Source organism: Balaenoptera musculus, chromosome 16, assembly GCF_009873245.2.
Source record: "Balaenoptera musculus isolate JJ_BM4_2016_0621 chromosome 16, mBalMus1.pri.v3, whole genome shotgun sequence".
NCBI lineage: Eukaryota > Metazoa > Chordata > Mammalia > Artiodactyla > Balaenopteridae > Balaenoptera > Balaenoptera musculus.
Window position 1 is genome coordinate 61,100,654 of NC_045800.1, and position 20,905 is coordinate 61,121,558.

The following is a 20,905-nucleotide window of genomic DNA, read 5'->3' on the forward strand; positions in this document are numbered from 1 at the left end:
TTTAAAAAAAAAGAAAAGAAAAAGAAAAGCCAGGGGGCTTCCCTGGAGGCACAGTGGTTGAGAATCTGCCTGCCAATGCAAGAGGCATGGGTTTGAGCCCTGGTCTGGGAAGATCCTACATGCCACGGAGTGACTAAGCCCCTGCGCCACAACTACTGAGCCTGCGCTCTAGAGCCCGCGAGCCACAACTACTGAGCCCGTGTGCCACAACTACTGAAGCCCGTGTGCCTAGATCCTGTGCTCCGCAACAAGAGAAGCCACCGCAATGAGAAGCCTGCGCACTGCAACGAACAGTAGCCTCCGCTCGCTGCAACTAGAGAAAGTCCGTGTGCAGCAACGAACACCCAACACAGCCAAAAATAAAAATAAATAAATTTATTAAAAAAAGAAAAGCCAGTACTAAAATTTTCCCATTTTCCCATTCCCTAATATTTCCTATTATCACATGTAATAATCAATAGATTCTTTATATCAGTTGTGTACCCCATTATCTGACTCCAAGTTTTTCATTTCTGAATAAAATGAAACTGAGGATTCATTTAGAGATAAATAAAATGCCCTAATGTGAGAGAGTTCTGACTCAGGGATTTTAGGTAAGTTGCTAAAGAGAAAGAACTAGGATGTAGAAGGGCCCATTCTCTATTACTTTTCCAACACTTATCCTTGCTGTTTTTTTGGTCCTGATATGCAATGGATTATTTATGGTTGGATGAGTATGCCTAAGTTCTGAGTAAGCTTCTAGAGTCATTTTTCAGTCTCATGACGTCTGGATTCTTGGTTTGTCACAGGGATGCTTGGTTGTGATCATTGTTAATTTAGTTGCTTTTACATCTGAGAGCAGGAATTGTTGACCAAAAAATCCAGGAGAATTTCGCAGTTAAATTTGCAGCAACTGACTCAAAACAGTTTTTTGACCAACATCAGTTTGAAGTTTTAGTCCATGGTAGGCAGATATTTCTGGAAAGAGATAACTGAGTCTTCTGAACTTTTTGCCACTAGGGTCACAAATATCTTTTTTTTTTCTACCCTTTGTTTGGAACCATTATAACTTTTAACAAAATATAGAATATAAATTATTGGTTAATAATTCAAAAAGAGTCATGTACCACAATGTTCATTGCAGCTCTATTTACAGTAGCCAGGACATGGAAGCAACCTAGGTGTCCATCAACAGATGAATGGATAAGAAGACGTGGCACATATATACAATGGAATATTACTCAGCCATAAAAAGAAACGAAATTGAGTTATTTGTAGTGAGGTGGTTGGACCTAGAGTCTGTCACACAGAGTGAAGTAAGTCAGAAAGAGAAAAACAAATACTGTATGCTACCATATATATATGGAATCTAAAAAAAAAAAAAGTTCTGAAGAACCTAGGGGCAAGACAGGAATAAAGACACAGATGTAGAGAATGGACTTGAGGACATGGGGAGGGGGAAGGGTAAACTGGGACGAAGTGAGAGAGTAGCATGGACATGTATACACTACCAAATGTAAAATAGATAGCTAGTAGATAGCTAGTGGGAAGCAGCTGCATAGCACAGGGAGATCAGCTTGGTGCTTTGTGACCACCTAGAGGGGTGGGATAGGGAGGGTGGGAGGGAGACGCAAGATGGAGGGTATATGGGGATATATGTCTATATATAGCTGATTCACTGTGTTATACAGCAGGAACTAACACAACATTGTAAAGCAATTATACTCCAATAAAGATGTTTAAAAAAATTATTGGTTAATTGGGGCATTTAAATATGAAATTTTAGTAAAACCAGATTTTTTACAAGTTGTAACATTTCTGATTATGCCCATTCAGACAGAAGTCCATCCAAAAGAGCATTTGGCTTGATTTTTCTGAAAGGTACATTAGCATTAAGTATCTAATTTTAGATGAACAAGAAACATAGTGGTCCTTTGGTCAGCAAGTCCAAGGGAAGTCTGGTTCCTGACATTAAAACCAAAAAAACAAGGCAAGTTACTTGCTAGAGAGATCTGAATCCTGGAGAAATCCCTGGTAGAACAATCTCCTGAAACTGGAAACTCCTATCTGTAACAAGAAGGGATGACAGAAATTACATGACCCTCTGACATGCCTTTGATTAGTCAGGACTGTGCCATATTCTTCACTGACCCAGATGGGACTCTGGAGAATTGGCTGTCATAGTCTTGCTATGTTTCATTTTCCACAGGGACAAATCGTTACTTTAATATAAATCAATATAATTATATAAGTCAGAAAGATAAAGGAAACCAATCACCAGACCTTATGGGACACCTTCTGAGATACCCAGTTACAGAAAGGAAGTTGTTTTTCAAGCTAAAGGGGCTGAGGTTGTATCTTGGGAGTTTTTCAGAGAAGCAGTTGCTTATGATAGATAGGTAAATGGGCTTAGTGGATCAAAGGCTGTGTTTTGGGTCTTTTTATAAGTCTGAGGATGTGTTGGAATTCTGATGCTTACCTCATCACATCATTGCCTGATCTATCCATTAGATTTCTTTTCCTTCACTGCCTCTTTTGCTGTATTGGAAGATTAAAATTTTGATTTTTTTTCCCCTAAAGTGCTTTTCAATCTCTCAGTGCTAAATAAATGTTAAATAATTAGGCTCTAATTTGCACATACTTTGTTTTAGATGGCATTGTTTGCATTCTTTTAATTATTGTGCACTTAATTTGAAAATTATACTCTTAGACTTTCCAATAAATGTGCTTAGATAACTCGTTATTTGTATAGACAAAAAGGAAATTAGATCCCTACTTCATATTATACCAAAAGTAAGAATTTCAGATGAATTAAGGAGTAAAATGTGAAAGACAAAATACTTCGTTTTAGAAGAAACTTTGAGAGAATATCATGGCCTAAGAGATAGAGAGGATTTAATAAATAAGACATGAAAAATACAAAGTTAAAAAGCTTGATACGTTTTACTATAGAAAATTCAAGAACTTCTGTTCATCAGAAGACTCCATAAAGACAATAAATATACAAGACTACAAATTGGGAGGAAGCATCTGCAACATATATAATCAACAGAGGACTGGTATCCAACATAGAACTCCAGAGAAGAACTCCCATGAAGAATAAGTAAATAATAAAATGAGTCAACAGGAAAATGGACAAAACACATAAACAGGCATTTCTCGGAATGGGAAACCCAATTGATATTTAAGCATATGAAATAGGCTTATTTTCTTTAGTAATCTAAGAAATGTAGATTAAACCATACCCTTCAGATTAGTAGAAATTTAAAAGTCAGATAAAATTGTTACCTACAAGGTAGAATAATGAGAATTTACATACATTTTTGGTTGGAATATAAATTGATACCACTATTTAGGAAACCAGTTTGTCATTACATTTGTCAAATAAAATTGAAGTAGCAGGTACCCTACTACTCAGTAGTTCTACTCCTGGATATTCGCTGTAAGAAACTTCCTTGTACATACATACCAGAAGATATGTTTGGGGATGTTTAAGGTAGTATTTTTTTGTGTGATTACAGAAAAATGAAACAACCCATTCCAACTCTAATATAATCGATTAAAAAATTATGGTTTATTCCTAGAGTAGTAGTTTATTTCACTTCTATATAGTTGTGAAAATGAATAGCCTGCAGCTACATGTATCATTTTGAGTTAATCACAGAAGCGTTACAGACAGCCATCAACTTACGATGGTCTGACTTAACGATGATGTGAAAGCGATACGCATTCAGTAGAAACCTTACTTTGCATTTTGATCTTTTCTTGGGCTAGTGATATATATGGTATGATACTTTCTTGTGATGCTGGGCAGCTGTAGCACGCCTCAGCTCCCAGTCAGCCAGACAATCACGACGTTAAACAACCGATACACTTGTAACCATTCTGTACCCATACAAACGTTCTGTTTTTCAGTTTCTGTACAGTATTCAATAAATTCGATCAGGTATTCAACACTTTATAATGAAGTAGGCTTTGTATTAGATGATTTTGCCCAACTGTAGGCTAATGTAAATGTTCTGAGCAAGTTTAAGGTAGGCTAGGCTAGGCTATGATGTTCAGTAGATAAGTTAGGCATGTTGTCAACTTACAATGGGTTTATTGGGATGTAACCCCATCATAAATCAAGGAAGATTTGTATATTGAATGAAAAAAGCAAGTCACAGAAGACTGCTAAACTATGATTCCATTTATATACAAATCCAAAACAGGCAGAATACATAACATATTGTTCCGGGATACATATGTATGATAAAACTGCAGAGAAAAAAGGAATGATTTTCGCAAAATTCAGGATAATGGTTACCTCTGGAAGGTGGAATGGGTAGGATATAATCATTTGTGGATACTCAAACTCAATTTTTCCTTTCTTAAATTGTGTGGCAGGCACATGGGCATTTATTTATTATTCTTTGGCTGTGTATACACATGATGTTTGTTCTTTATTTGAATGATGATTTTTATTATAAATATAGAAAAATACTGCAATCATTCTGGAAAGTATACTAAAGTGTAAAGAGGAAAACTGAAAATAGCCTGAATTCCACCACAGGAATTATCATTTCTCTTTATGCCTCCTCTCTGGTCTATGATATTTCTAGTAATAGGTCTTTTTGCCCACCGTTTTAGTAAAAAGAGTACTTCTTTTTTTCAGACCCTTAATTGCCTTTCCATCTCTAGTATCTTCCTATTTCATTTGCTCTAACCTAAGACTACCCTGGAGTGCTATTTTGAAGTTACTACCTTCTTATAATCTTGAAGTGGCTCCCAGTTGTCTCTTAAATCACTTAGAAAAGCAGGATTATGGACATTTAAAAAACTAATTTCACACTTCCTTTTCCCTTCCTCTCCTTCCCCAGGCACTCCATTTCATCTATGATAGCAGATGGTACACTTACTATGCCTGCCTCTTAGACATTGCATTGCAAATGTCATTCACTTTGCCTGCATCCCTTGGCACCCAAAATAATAACAAAATAATAACAATAAACAGAACAGTAACACATCCCTTTTAAGCCAAACCACATCTGCCTTTCAGAACTCTTTCAGAAATTTATCTTCTTCATGAAGTTTTAAAAATACTTTATCTACATCCATGATTGATTTTAACAGTGTTTAGCATGGCTGAATGGGTTTTTGGGAAGGTGGCCCAGCTTTTCTTCTCTCTTGGTGTTCCTCACAGTGCCTGGACCATAATATAAACACAACTTTTCTGGGTTCATATAGTCTTTTAGTACTTCTTGATATTTTAGTTACGGAGTTTAGGGTATTGCCTTTTCCTTTTCTTTTTCTTTCTGTCTTTTATATTCTCTCTCACTCTTGTCCTGTTTAATAGAGATTTTCATATTGTGACTTTTGGTCTCATACTTTTTTTTAGTAAGTCTACTAATCTAGGCCTTCATGACTCATTTAGTAAGGGAAGGGAGAGATGTGGGGGAGGGGAGGAGGGAGTCAGGAAGGGGAGTTGATGGTGGGAAAGATCTGCTGAGGGAAGAAGTGAAAGTCTGGGATTCTGTCAACAGAGCAGTTATCTGGTATCCTGCCATTAAGTTACATGTTAACTTTGTGGTGTCCCAGTGTGGGTGTAATTCTATATATTTTTTTCTCTGCCTCTTATTTAAAAATCAGAGGAATATTTGATGAGGCTAATAAGAATTCCTTTTTGCTGATACTTCATGACCTGTTTGCATTCTTTAATGCTAAGTTTGATTTGTAAAATTCTTATTTCTTAGATTTTTTTAAAAACAAGAGATTCCAAACTTCCTGAATTTGAAGTACTCTGCAAAACTTGTCAGTTCTTTATAAAGTCAGAATTCTTTATGTTAGAGCATAATTGCTTATCTCTAGAACCTACTATTAAGGACAAAAAGAAACACAAACATGTTCCTCGATGAGTCAGAAGTTAGCCAACTTTCCCTTAATCTGATGTTTGGATGAAGGATTTGCCCTTCCAAGTCTGGCTGAAAGATATGTATCCCTGCTCTCTCTCCAGTTGTTTACTTAAAATGCATTTACTACTGGCCTTATGTGAATACCTTTTGGATCACGTCTTCTTTAATATTTTTGTTTTTTTCTTCTGCTCTATGAACGTCTGCCAATAGTCCTGTGCCTTGTGATCTTCATTGGTACCATAGTATATGTTGCATCCAGTACTTTTTGGTGGTTTGTACACAATATTTATGATAATCCATTTCTTTTGGTCCTGTAAAATATACTGTTTTTTTTTTTTTTCTGTGTTACTTGACACTAAGTCCCTAAAGTAATTACAGCCTCAAAATCTTGCATGCAAATTATTAATGAAGAATTTGTGTTAGTTTGTCTTTCTGCTTACTTTGAACCACAATGCCTTTCAACTCTGACTTAGCAAATAGAAGAGATTTGTAGGGGACTTGCCTGGTGGCGCAGTGGTTAAGAGTCTGCCTGCCAATTCAGGGGACACTGGTTCGGGCCCTGGTCCGGGAGGATCCCACATGCCACGGAGCATCTGGGCCCGTGCACCACAACTACTGAAGCCCACGTGCCTAGAGCCCATGCTCTGCAGCAGGAGAGGCCACCGCAGTGAGAGGCCCGTGCACCGCAATGGAGAGTGGCCCCCGCTCACCCTGCAACTAGAGAAAGCCCGTGCGCAGCAGCGAAGACCCAGCACAGCCAAATATAAATAAATGAAAACATAAATTTATAAAAAAAAAAAAGAGATTTGTGTGCTAATTACCCTGTCCCTTCTAAAATACCAAATTTATTCCCATCTAGTATTACTGTAAGATTTTTCCTGACCTAAATTGTTGTCATGCCTATAGCCCAGAGCTCTGATTTATTATTCATATTGAGTCTGCTCTTACACCCTGGCCCCCAGGGTATGACTTGACTTTGGTATTGGTTTATTTATTTATCTCTGTCCAGAGGAGGAAATCCGTCCTCTGTACTTAGTATGCCACAAAGATTTTGTTCTCCTTCCAGGGATTGTACTAGAGGCTTTGCAGTGCCAGGATGTAGGACAGAGTGTTTTTTGTTATAGACAAAGAAGAATGCTGCATTGATTGATTAAATCCAACAAACCTTCTCAATTAGTGATTTTTTTTTTAAGGATGTTAGTATAAGGAATAAAAGCCAGGGAATGGTGGTGGTGATGGAGGTAGGTAAGGAGGAAATAGGTTTTTGTATATAGGGGTCCTGGAATGTAAGTCTGTACCTGTAGAGCAGTAAGACTGTTGTGAAGGGGCAGGAAAGTCTGTGTTCTGCTGATAGCTCACTTGTTAATTGGGGGGCAATTTGAGAGCTCAGGGAACAAATCTCTCAATATTTTTTTATTGTGTACCATGTAGCTGTTCCTCTACTGGGGACTGAAGCATAAACATATCGAGTAAAGTGGTATAAGGAATTAGTCTGGTCATTTTTTTGTAGACTGTAGGAATGGAAGGTTCTTCATTGTCCTACAGTCATGGCTACTATCAGAGAGGAGTAAACCCATTATCCTAGACTGGCTATTTATTTAAGCCAGGAAATTAGATTTCTAGTATGTTACCTGGAAATTTTAGCTAGTAATAAATAGCCCTCACATAAGGAAGGTATGTCCTTATGTCTAATGCACCTATCCATTTGAATTGAACTTCCTTGTTCTGCTTATCTATGTGATGTGAACATATTTGTGTGGTCTTTTGGTTAACCTTTCTTAAAGTTGTATTAGGCTGTACCTAAATATTCTTCTTTTTTTTAAATTATTTTATTTTTGGCTGCCATGAGTCTTCGCTGCTGTGTGCGGGCTTTCTCTAGTTGCAGCGAGGGGGGGCTACTCTTCGTTGCGGTGCGCGGGCTTCTCATTGCAGTGGCTTCTTTTGTTGCAGAGCACGGGCTCTAGGTGTGCAGGCTTCAGTAGTTATGGCTTGCGGGCTCTAGAGCGCAGGCTCAGTAGTTGTGGCGCACAGGCTTAGTTGCTCTGCATCATGTGGGATCTTCCTGGACCAGGGCTTGAACCCTTGTCCCCTGCATTGGCAGGCAGATTCTTAACCACTGCACCACCAGGGAAGCCCTGTACCTAAATATTCTCGACTAATTTAATCATTGACATAACTTGGATAGTATAAAACTCAGGCTCTTATCCTTTTTAAAATTCTGGAGTTCAGAATTTTACATGGTATTTCAAATAGAGGGGTATGACTACAAGGAAAAATATAGCAGATCATCATGATTCTTTCCAGAGTTTATGGCAGAACCTGAAACTTACACAATCTCAAAATCTTTGTGCATGTCCAGAAGGGTCCCCCTTTTTATTTCCCGTGTGGGGTAAATGGCTATGATATTGATTCTTAAAATTTGATTTGAATACTGTTGGTAATCTTTAAGGTCCTACATTTTTGATCTTGGCAAAAATTCCAGAATGACTGTTACATTTTTATAAATCTCAATATTAGTTTATGATTTCCAACTAAAAGCAATACTGTTCCCTGGTGAATTTGGCCTGTCTCTGTGTCTGTCTGTCCAGTGTCTTGAGGTCTTGTTTCTATCTGTGTCTCTGCCTTTGTGTATGTGGGTGTCGTTTTTGCCTAGGTAGCAGGAATGCGTGTGAAAGGTAAGTTTATGATGGTCTTTTACTTCACTACTGTAAGTCCAAGGTATTGGGTTATAAATTGAATGCAAATAAAGCCCTAAACTCATGGGGAGATATGGTATTGGTAACTGAATTTAATTTAAAGGGACTGATATAGGATATGTGGGTAATTTTCTAATTAGGAAGTCCAGAAGGTAGCTATTTGAAGACATAAGGTTAAAGAATCCCAAGAGAGAAACTGGCCAGCTGTTCTCTGCCTTCTCTTCCTGGAGCAAGATTTTCTGTTAAACTGACTGGATACCTTTTTCTGAGTGTGGTAATGGTATTATGGTTAAGTTTTTTTTTTTTTTAATGATTTTTTTCAGTTTTATTGCGGTATAATTCACAAATAAAAATTGTGTAGATTTAAGGCACACAACTTGATGTTTTGATGTATACGTATATTGTGAAATGATCACTACAATCAAGCTAATTAACATAGCCATCACTTTACATAGGTACCTTTCGTTTTGTTTTGTTTTTACTGCATAAATGTCACTTCAGAATTGTCACTGAATTGTCACTAAAGTTGTTATATTTAAAACCTTAATTTGAAGAACACATATTTGGTCAGCTCATAGACTACAAGCCTTGGGAGTTGCAGCTCACACTTGTCAGGGGAGATGTAATCACTGATTCTGTTATATCACAAAAAAATCACTGAACACTAGAGAAAGGGTTTGTTATATGGTTATGTTTTAAACAAAAAGGGTTCTTATTTTTTAGAGGCATATCCTGACATATTTACAGATAAATAGTGTCTAGCATTTGTTTCAAAATGATCTGGGAGGAGGGGTAAGTGGGTGGGTGGTATATATGAAATGAGATTGGCCACAGGTCAATAATGGTTGAGGATGGATGATAGGTACATGGGAATTTATTGTGCTATTTTGTCTACCCTTGTATGTTTGAACTTTTTTGCAATAAAATGTTAAAAATCCAGTGGTACTGTTTTGGATGCCAAAATGGTAAACATTTCAATATTCTTTCCCCTCTTGAAAGAAAACGTTCAACATTCTTTTGAACATAACAAATCTAGGGTGAAAGTTCTATTTTCCAGCAGTCAGTGACTCTCAAGGAGTAGCTCCTTTATTTTCCTTTCAAAGGGTTGTGTTTACAAACAGGCTCGATTGGCCACATCTAGTTTTATGATTTATTTAGGTCTGTGATTTACAGGCGGTGTGGAAAAAAAGGGATAGTTATGAAAGCCAAAATGATAGATTTGGGAAGCTTAGATCAAGAAGAGAAACTCTAAGAATTGAGTTAGTAGTAGTGTATAACATGTGTCACGCCTTTGTAGAGGTGTTGCTGGACACCTCTCAGGGATGAGTTGAACTGCTGACTGGGGCACTTTTCAAAGACCTTGGGCCCATAAAGCATCAAATTTAGTGACAGCCCTTTTTCTTGACCCGTATCTTCTCTACTCATGAATTCTTTTTGATGCAAAGCTAGGAAATTCTGAGAGAGAAATAGACAGCTGTTCCCTGCTTAAAGACAAAGTCTGTTTTGGGCTTCCCTGGTGGCGCAGTGGTTAAGAATCTGCCTGCCAATGCAGGGGACACGGGTTTGAGCCCTGGTCCGGGAAGATCCCACATGCCATGGAGCAACTAAGCCTGTGTGCCACAACTACTGAGCCTGCACTCTAGAGCCCGTGAGCCACAACTACTGAGCCCGTGTGCTGCAACTACTGAAGCCCGCACGCCTAGAGCCTGTGCTCCACAACAAGAGAAGCCACCACAATGAGAAGCCCGCACCTGCAACAAAGAGTAGCCCCCGCTCGCTGCAACTAGAGAAAGCCTGCATGCAGCTGCAAAGACCCAACACAGCCAAAAATAAAAAATAAATAATTAAAAAAAAAAAGACAAAGTCTGTGTTTTAGGGGGAAAAAAAGGAAAAACTTAAGCAACAGCTGCATTTGTAGATGACAAAGCACAAAGACTTTCTGTCTTTATGGCACTTTTATCTTATTTACGTGGTTTTTACTAATCCAAATAATTATATGCTCCTGTGGGTAGAATTGTTTGCTACTTGATCCAAGAGAGATGGATGGGGAAGCACCTGCTTTTAGTCATTAGTCTTGTTGCCTTTGCACTGCATCCAAGAAAATAGTTAACAAACAAAAAGTAATTTGCCTTTTCCTGAGAGTGAAAAGGAAGACCTCTTTGGTTTCACTCTGTGAAGAACAGCAGAGAGAAACCTCAAAGGTGGGTTTTTTATTTATTGAAATGAAACCATCAGGGACCCCACAGGGGAAAATGATTCCTGCGTTTTGGTTCTTCCTGCCCTTTCTCCCTCTCTGCCATAGAACTCAGCAATTGGAAGAATACCAGTTTTTGTTCCTTATTGGTGCTACCACCTGTTCTTATTGCTGAACTAAATGTTCTTGGCTTTCTTTGGTGTGAACAGGATCTCCCTCTGGGAAAGGTGGGAGGAGGGTGAAAAAGGGAACAGGAGGAGGCCCATTCCTGCCTTGTGCTCATGTGAGAGGGACACACAGGGGTTAGTGTGCTGCCCTAACAGAGGGGCTTTGTGCTACAGCTTCTTCCAGAGCTGCGGCTCACAGATGCATGCTGGGCAGGCTCAGGCTGCTTCATCCCTGATACACTTGCTTCTTCCTAACAATGGCAGAGTAATACCAGTAACAATAATTAAAATATTGAATAGGAAAATAAAGAAGATGCAGGCAGAGGCTATTCTGAATACATTCAGATACTCAGTGTGTGTGGAGAAAACTGTTTGTAATTAAGAGGTTAAAAAAAGAGTAGCATGGAGATGATGCCACTGAACACAAGAGCCAGATCTGTTGTTGCATATCCACTATGGGCGCAGTCAGAGCTCTGACTTTAAGTCTTTCTTTTTCTGTGCTGAAACCCTTGTTATCTAGGTCATGGGAAATCTGCCTCTCTTGAATACAAGCAGCAGAATAGAGAAGAATTTCTTCCTTTGTACCTAGACCTTAGAGACTGGGGAGGTAGCTCAAGGTAGAAGCCTTTCTGACTCTCAAGGCCCTTCTTCATACGTCAGTGGCAGGCAGTAACCTAAAATGAATCCCATATAGAATGATTATAATAACAGTTAACACTTAGATAGCACTTTCATACGGTCAGACTTTAGTCTAAGATATAAGTAGAAAGATAGATAACTTATTTAATCCTTAAATAATCCTAGGAGGTAAATACTGTTATTAATTCTCTTTTAGTAGAGGAAACTGAAGCGTAGAGAAGTAGGTAACTTGTCCAAGGTCATATAGCTGGTAAGTAACAGGGCTGGGATTTTGAACCCAAATACTATGGTTCCAGAGTCCATACTCTTAACTATTACTCTGTGCCATCTCTCAGTGGATCTCTGTCCTTTCTCAAACAGGGTCATCTGAACCACAGAACACAGAAAGTATTTTGAGTGACTATTTTCTTAATTCTCTCTAGGATGGTAACATAACTAGTACTCTGCATAGGAGAGAAGTTAATTCATTAGGAACTGTTGATGCTTTAGAGTATTAATTCTTGAGGAAACCCAGTTGAGAGAGACTAAAGGGGCTGCAGTTTGCATTTGTTGTGTTTGTACAGAACTATCCTGAAACTAATTTTCCATAGGTTTGTCTTGGAACCGGTTTTAGACTCCTCATCCATCCCTTGCTCTAGAGGTAGAGCCTTTGTCAGCATTAATGTCTTACCATTAACAGTTGAGAAGAGTGGCAGGTTGGGATATGATAGTGGTTACCAAGTTTTGCAAAGCTGAGGTGACTTCCCTTCAGCATATCATTAAGTGTTCAGATCACCACGTGTAGAAGCAGCCACTACTTCTTTTCCTACCTTCCTTTTCCTTTTTTCTTCACATTTCCCCAAGTTTCAAAATCCCATTGGTCACTTGGCAGATATCCAGTTGCCCTCTGGGAGTGTTTAACTGTGGACCCAGACCTTTACTTTTGGTCTAGTTTAAGGAGTCACTGATAGACATTCTTCCACTTCCAGCAACAAATTATGGAAGGTCTTGCTCTGTCTTTACCTGATCTTATAACAGACTTGTTAAAACTTTCTAGGTCACTCCAAAATAAAGTAATTATAATAGATTTCCCCCCAGCCCCATGCTTATTAAGCAATACTAAATATGTTTTTCTGTTGCTGCCTCCTCCACATCATATGGAATTGTTTGTAGGGAAATAATAGCAGGGTTCACAGTAAATTGTTCTCAGGTTGCTGTAGGGATAGATGTTCAGTGTGTATGAGGTGGAATGATGCTAGTAAGAGAACAGCAGTCTCTTGAAATTAGCAGAACAAGGTTTAGTCCCCTTTTGCTTGAACCAGTTGTGTTACCTTAAGAAAAATTTTCACCTTTTCTAGGTGATTCTTTATCTGCTTAAAAAAAAGAGAAGGGAGTTAATATTTTCCCTTAATAAGATCTAACCATATAAAATCATTCATTCAAAACTAGTTGTTGATGGCCTACATGCCATTACTATTATAGATGCTGGGAGTGTAGCAAGGAATTAAAGGGCAAAAATTTCTGTCTTCATATTCTAGAGAGTACAGTTAGACAATAAATAAGTAATATACATGGTATGACTGCTGGTAAAAGTGCCAAAGGGAAAAATAAAACAAGTAAGGGTGGGAGGTTTAGAAAGAGTGAGTGGAGCTTGCAATTTTAAATAAAATGATCAAGAAATACTATATTGAGAAGGTAATATTTGGGTAAAAATCTGAAGGGAATGAGTGACTGAGCTACTGCAAGTAAAACGTCAAGTAAAATGAGGACCAATAATTAGCCATTCTAGGTTGGTGGGACCTCCTATTCTTAGCTCACATAGGTAGGTTTATAAAAGTGATCTCATTTCTGGTCTCATTAGTAAGTCTGAAAGTAACCCTGGAATTTTTTTATATGAATAAATTACTAATGAGGATTTCAAGCCAGTGACATTCTTTGGCATGTTGACATGTAACTCATTGTTGGGTGAGTTGTTTATCTGGGTGGTTTAGTGTGGATCTGGGCCATGTGATGTCAAGGAGCACATTCTAAAATCTCTGTGCGGAGGGTCCAATACCACTTGAGAAGGACACCTCAAAGCAGGTGCCACTTGTTTCCTCTCTTTGTTTCCATTCTCTGGATATCACATTCAACATTGTTTCAGATATAGGTAAAGATGGAGAAGATAGATACATTTAGTTACACCAAAATTAAAAACTGCTGCACTTGAAAGATACCAGAAGACTAGAAGAAGGTATTTGCTGCAAGTAGTACTCACAGAAGACCCAGAAAAACTAAATGTAGTTAGAAAGACTAAAATTAACCAGTCTGACTGTATTAATTGCTGACAAGGCTATGGGGAAATTTATTTATATTCATGCACTGGTAGAAGTTTAAGTTGGCATAGCCTCTTTACAATAGCAAAAAATTGGAGACTGTTAAAATATCTGTCAATAAAGAAATGGGTAAATAGATGTGATATAGTAACATGATATAATACTATACAAATGGATAAATAGATGTGATGTAGTAACATGATATAATACTATACAGCAGGGGAAAAGGATGAAATATATGGGTAACCTCAAAAAGAATGCTGAATTTTTTTAAAAAGTAAAATTCAGTGTGATACTTTTTACATAAACAAAAGACACACACACACAAGCATACTATGTATTATTGAGGGTTATATACATACACACACACATATATACACACATAAAATATATGTAAAAGTATTATAAACAGAAGATTGTGCAACAAACTCATAGTGAGTGGCTGATCTTGAAGGGGACTTTAGCTTTATCTGTAGATTGGAAGTAAACATGATAGAATGTTTATTTCTTTGTGTTAGACACGTAGGTATTTGTTATATTATTCTTTTTACTTTTGGGTAATTTTATAGTAGCTAAACAATTTAAAAGAAGGAGCCAAGTTTCATACGATGAGCCCCCAGAGAATAATTTACCAATTCAGTGACATATAATTTATCTTTATTTATTGTAGACCATCTACCTCTTTCTATATCAGAGGAAATGAGGTAACTGCATTGCATTAACTCATGACAACGGTCTCTCCTAATGAGTCCTTGATGGTATCACACTCAGATGGAAGAGCAAGGACCCTTATTAGCACATATCATGCCCTTTATTATGAGTCTTGTTTTTTTACTTTTTTATAACTAACTGCAAGCATATCAACTCATTCAAAGTACATTTGGCTCCATAGCTGTAAGCATGGAGATCCTAGCATGACAGACTGGGATGAATAGAAGCTCAGTTAACAGCATTGTGCTTTTCCCCTTGTCTAACTAACCTCTTCTCTACAGGGAATCTTTAACCAGTTTCAGTGCAGTACTGAAAAAGTGCTTCCATCTGACACTCTCCGCAGTGCTCTGGCAAAGACTTTTCAGGATGAACAGCGTTTCCAGCTGGGAATTATGGATGATGCTGCAGAGTGCTTTGTAAGTGCTGGCCTCTGGCCCTCTTTGATATGGGGTGAGACTGTGGATGGTCTCCATCAGGGACTGGCTACTTTACTGTACTCCTGGTCTCTACAGTTATAACTAGGAATTTCCCCAGTTTCTCTGAGTTGTTTCTGCTAATAAAGTATGAATTGCCTAGTGGGTTTATTCTTTTTTCTTCAGGCTTAGGGTAGTTTTGTGCTTGCCATCACACAGAACAGTAACTCTCACCTTCAGAGGAGACAAGGCCCATTAAAATACAAATTTCTGGGCCCAACTCCCTTGAGTCTCTGTTTCAGTAGGTCTGGAGTGGGTCCCAAGAATATCTCTAACAAGTTCCTAGGTGATGCTAATGCTGATGCTGCTGGTCTGGGGAGCACAGTTTGAGAGCTCCTGCATACTAAAGAGAATTAAACAGAGAACAGCTGAGTCCTTAGCACAAGTGTGATGTGCTATGTAGATGGCTACTTTGCTCCCAGTGACTTTTAGTAGAGGACCCTAACTCTTCTCAACTCTGGGTTCTGTTCATCAACCTTCAAAAGACTCTATGCAACCATTAAACAATCTGAGTGATATACGTCCTATTATAGGGTAAAATATAGGCCAAAATCAGGGGTGCCCCTGAGAAACTGGATCACTGATTTATTGCTGGTAGGAATGAACAATGGCATAGCCACTCTGGAAAACACTTTGGCAGTTTCTTAAAAAACTAAACTTGCAAACTACCATATGATTCAGCAGTTAGATTCCTGTACGTGAATCCCAGAGAAATGAAAACATATGTTCATACAAAAACCTGTACATGAATGTTCAGAGAAGCTTTATTTGTGATAGCCCTAAAGTAAAAAAGCCCAGATGCTTTTAATGGGTAGATGGTGAAGCAAACTGGGGTACTTCTATATCAGGGAATACTGTGCAGCAATAAAAAGGAATGAACTGTTGATTTATGTAACAAGTTGAATGATCTAAAGGGAGTTACGATGAGTGAAAAATGCAGTATCAATAGGTTATGTACTGTATGATCTCATTTATTTAACATTCTTGAAATAATAAAATTATAGAGATGGGACAGCATGTTAGTGGTTGCTAGGGGTTAGGGTTGGAATTGAGTGGGTAAGGTTTTAAAGGAATAGCAGAAGGGAGCTTTGTGGTGATGAAAGAGTTTTATATCTTAATTGTGGGAGTGTTTACATGACTATACATGTGATAAAATTGCATGGAGCTACACATACACCCAAATGAATGTATGTAAAACTGGTGAAATCTGAATAAACTTTGTGGATTTTATTGATGTCCATTTGCTGGTTTGGATATTGTACTATAGTTATGTAACATGTCACCTGTGGAGGAAACTGGGTGAAGGGTACATGGACCTCCTGTATAATTTTTTTGAAACTTTCTGTGAATTTATAATTATTTCAAATTAAAAATTAAAAAAAAAATCAGAGGTATTCGTACCTTCAAGGAGGATTGCTGTTTCTCTGAGTAAACTGCCAACAAATTTGTGCTTTTGTTTGTTAAATATTGTTGATGTACTGCTTTTTGTCCTTCCCTATTAGGAAAACCTCCTGATGAGGATTCACTTCCATATTGCTGATGAAACCAAAGAGGACATATGCACTGCCCAACACTGCATCTCCCACCAGAAATTTGCAATGACGTTGTTTGAGCAGGTGAACCCTATTTCTATTCCCATCACTTCTTAGACCTTTTCTTCAAGAACACTTTATCCTAGGATGTAGGATGTCAAATGGGTGCCAAAACAGTTAATGACTGTGGCTGCTTGTTTTGCTTTTTTCTCCCCGGGCTTAGTGTGTATGTACTAGCTGCGGCGCCACTTCTGATCCGCTGCCTTTCATCCAGATGGTGCATTATATCTCCACTACTTCCCTTTGGTGAGTCTTATAGGGTTCTCTGTTTGTATACTTAGGCAGTCCTTCAGTTGACTGGGTTTTAACTGAAGGCACCCAAATAGCTTGTATCCTTATTGCTGAGTATTTGCTGTATTGTAGGAACTCAGAACAGTAATTTTAAAATAACCTTTGTTCTCCTTCTTTCCTCTCCCATCTGTCCCCTTTTCTTAGTCTCAAGTTCTGGCCAGCAGAGTGGGAGGAGGAATGGGGATTCTATGAGCTTTGGATTTGGGGACAGGCAGGCACACTTACTCTGTGGGATACTGAGGCTGGTCAGGATGAGGGGCTTTGGCATAGTGGGCAGAGGAAGAAAGTCAAACATGTGAGTTAGGAATTTGCATGAATGATTTAGCTATAACCCTGTACAGCTCCCAACATCATCCCCCTTCAATTCCCCATCTCGAAGCAATCAGGCTATTTGTATGCTGGAAAGACGAGAAAAACCCTCACCAAGCATGTTTGGTGAGCTGCTGCAGAATGCCAGCACCATGGGGGATCTGCGGAACTGCCCGGTGAGTTAAGTGAGGGGTGGGGTTCAGAGTGGGGAGGGAAACCCTGAGATTAGTGGAATTGAGGCAGAGTCAGTGGGCAACATTTCTCACTAGCATTATATATGTATTTCAGAGCAACTGTGGAGAGAGGATTCGGATTCGCCGTGTGTTGATGAACGCTCCACAGATTATCACAATTGGGCTGGTATGGGACTCGGACCACTCAGACTTGGCAGAGGATGTCATTCACAGCCTGGGCACCTGCCTTAAGCTGGGTGACGTGAGTGTTAGTTACCTTTATCTCTCACTTGGAGTTCTTGTAACCTACTATTGCTCAAGGGCAGTGAACTCTGAACACAAAGGTATATCCTAAATGACAATATTAAAGAGTTTTGAAAAAATATATTGTGTGTATCTGTACACGTACATGTGCATGCATGTACGTGCTCACATACCTCCTTTGCGTAGGTGGCAAAGACTTTTTGGAAGATATGGGATGATCTTGGCCTTGAAAGACAGGATGGGCAGAGCTTAGCTACTGATAAAAAAAGTAATTCATAGAGTTATCATATGCTCTACTTATCATTAGTTAATACCAGTGTAGAATAGGGAAGTGTATTCAACCATGGGAGGTAGTAAGGTCAAAGAAGTGAGCAGTCCTGAGTAGTTCTGCTATGGGAGGTGAAGGAGGTAGAAGCTGATGACATGCGTCCTAGAATATTAAATTCATGGTAGGAACCAACATCTGCTGAGAAGGTAATGAAGTGGCTTGGAAGAGAATTCTAGTGGAAACAGACTTCAGACGTGGGCTGTTTACCTTATCAGCGGCATGCCCTAGTATAGGTACAGCCAGAGTTTTCCTTCAGTTCAAGAGAAGAGCCAGAAAGTCTGTGGTTTCCTTTCTACTGGTTTCCCTCTGGGATGGTCCTGTGACTAAGGAGATCCCTTGTTGTTTTTTAATGTCATTAAGCCATGGTTGAGAATAAGTGAACCATCTGGGATCTTACTTTAGGTCTCCTTGCCAAGGAGTCTCTGACATAGTAGGCTATGCACAATAAAATGTCATTTTTCTAAATTTCTATAGCCTACATATTCTGTTCTGTTCTAGCTTTATTTTTATGATTGCTTTTTCAACCAGATTCCTCAAGGCAAGAGTCCTTGCCTTCAAATATTTTGTATGTCTCTTAACACCTAGGACAGTGCTAGATATCTAGGAATTGAAATGTTGGTAACTGGTATGGTGGGATTGCTCCCCCTAAGTGCTTTCTTACCTTCTACTTAGTGTCTCAACAGGAAATTTATATTTGTGGCACCAGCTGATAAATAACCTTTGAAACTTGAGAATGTTTTGTTTTTGTTTTATTTTTTTTTGACATTCCTGGCTCATCTTAGAATAGGCCCCAGCAAGAAAATATTATTAAACGGTATGAAGAGGACTTCCCTGGTGGCGCAGTGGTTAAGAATCCGCCTGCCAATGCAGGGGACACGGGTTCGAGCCCTGGTCCAGGAAAATCCCACATGCTGCGGAGCAACTAAGCCTGTGTGCCACAACTACTGAGCCTGTGCTCTGGAGCCCGTGAGCCACAACTACTGAGCCCACGTGCCACAAGTACTGAAGCCCATGTGCCTAGAACTCATGCTCCACAACAAGAGAAGCCACCGCAATGAGAAACCCACACACTGCAACGAAGAGTAGCCCCTGCTCGCCGCAATTAGAATGAATGAATGAATGCATGAATGCATGAATGAATGAATAAATAAATAAATAAAATAAAAGTTATGAAGAAACATCACCACGTTACCAGTTTGGCCACTATCTCTCTGACATTTCGCTAAAATTTTGCCTTTTTGTGTTCATTTCTGATGATTAATATGGATTAGCAAAAGGAGAAGCAAGTCAGTACCTTAATGAAGAAATGATGGAGTCTGCTGAGAGATGATGTGAGAGGGCTGAGTATGTGATGGTTCTTTCCTTTCTCCTCTTTCCCCACAGCTGTTTTTCAGAGTGACAGATGACCGGGCCAAGCAGTCTGAACTGTACTTAGTAGGAATGATCTGTTACTACGGCAAACATTATTCTACATTCTTTTTCCAAACAAAGGTCCGCAAATGGATGTATTTTGATGATGCTCACGTCAAGGAGGTAGGAATATTCAAGTCCTTCTTGACGTGTTTGGTGAATGGAACAAAAAACTATGGACAGTTACTTGTCTTCAGTGTTTCATTTTCATAATTTTAATGTCTGTCTGCCTATCTATTGAATTTATGAGAGTGTCAGTCTTGTCTTTCCCAACAGACCAAGTTCCTTGAGGACAGGATCAATTTATCTTCTATTATTTTCTCTGAATCACCTCACCAGCATTCAGAACCATTCTGAATTTATAGTTGAAAGGGCTTTTTAAAAAATATGTTAATTCGTTGATTTGAGCGAGAACAATCTAATGCCTCAAATTAGGTTATAAGCTTCGCACAGAGTTCAGAATTCCAAATCTTGTGATTAACAGTGGGTAATACTTTGTCCCAGGGCTGCTATAAATTATTCTCTGATTGTTATCTCCCTGAAGTACTCTATCACGGATTAACGTATTTTGGGGATAGTGTAGAGAAAATAAGGCTATAATGATATTTAAAGCTGGAAATTTGGTACTATCTAAACCACAGAGTGTGTGGCTGAAGTAGTTTAGGTGATCTGTGTGAGTTAGGAAGCCTCTTGTGATAAGGTTAGCAGCTAGGAGACTGCTGACTATAATCTACACCAACCCATGGGCCTTACGTAGTGTCCTCTACAAATAGTAAAGTCTTTGTTAAATTCCCTGATTCTCTTCTTCATCTCTTTTTTACTGTTGTAATCTTGGGCAACTTATGTAAATTCTTTGAGCTTTAGGTTTTTCATTTGAAAAATAATGCCTGCCTTATAAAATATTAAATCAGATTTGTATGTAGAAAGCATATAAATGTTTCAGTTAAAATGATAACTCAGTTATAAATTTACTGAACGTCTTTTATGAAATAAACACTGTGCCAGTGGTCTGACTCCAAGAACACACCATCTAAGAATGTGACTGGATCAAACTTAAGAGAGAGCGAGTTTGGGGATTTGATTGGATTGTTGTTTCCATGGCTATTCTGTCACTTTTTTCCACTGCCATGGCAGCGCTGAATCCAGCACAAAGCTAAGGCTGAGAGGTTCAGCTGTGTATTCTAAGCAGTTTGACATTTTATGTCCTGCCTTGTGTGAACTCTGAGACGGAATGTCACTTATTTTCAGGCAGTCTGTGAGACAGTTTCTGTCTGCTCTTTAGCTTCATGAAGGTGATTTTAATATTTAGGAGAAAATTATAGAAATGCAAATTTCAAACAAGGGCTTTTATTTGATGTCTGTGAAAAGAAATTGATCACCAAGTCAACTGAAGTTCCCTCACATAGCATATTCAGCTTTGAGAACTTTTATTCATATTTCATAATTGAATTGATGTTTCACAGGAATAAAAGTAATTTTATTCACCATTCCTAT

General features: G+C 38.6%; 1 protein-coding gene across 7 annotated transcripts in view; it reads left to right on the forward strand.

Annotated features, from left to right (window-relative positions):
- USP54 (ubiquitin specific peptidase 54) overlaps nt 1-20,905 on the forward strand; it is a 149,920-nt gene that overhangs the window by 90,882 nt on the left and 38,133 nt on the right. For 4 of the 7 annotated variants that reach the window (XR_005016855.1, XM_036829087.1, XM_036829089.1 and 1 more), the window contains exons 4-9: nt 14,853-14,987; nt 16,547-16,660; nt 16,800-16,882; nt 17,307-17,412; nt 17,525-17,677; nt 19,385-19,534. Coding sequence is in view for 6 of the 7 variants with exons in the window: in XM_036829087.1 (XP_036684982.1) it covers nt 14,853-14,987; nt 16,547-16,660; nt 16,800-16,882; nt 17,307-17,412; nt 17,525-17,677; nt 19,385-19,534 (741 nt within the window). In the remaining variant the exon portion in view is untranslated. The remainder of the gene's footprint in view (nt 1-14,852; nt 14,988-16,546; nt 16,661-16,799; nt 16,883-17,306; nt 17,413-17,524; nt 17,678-19,384; nt 19,535-20,905) is intronic. The other 3 variants (XM_036829088.1, XM_036829091.1, XM_036829093.1) reach the window with 1 other exon arrangement.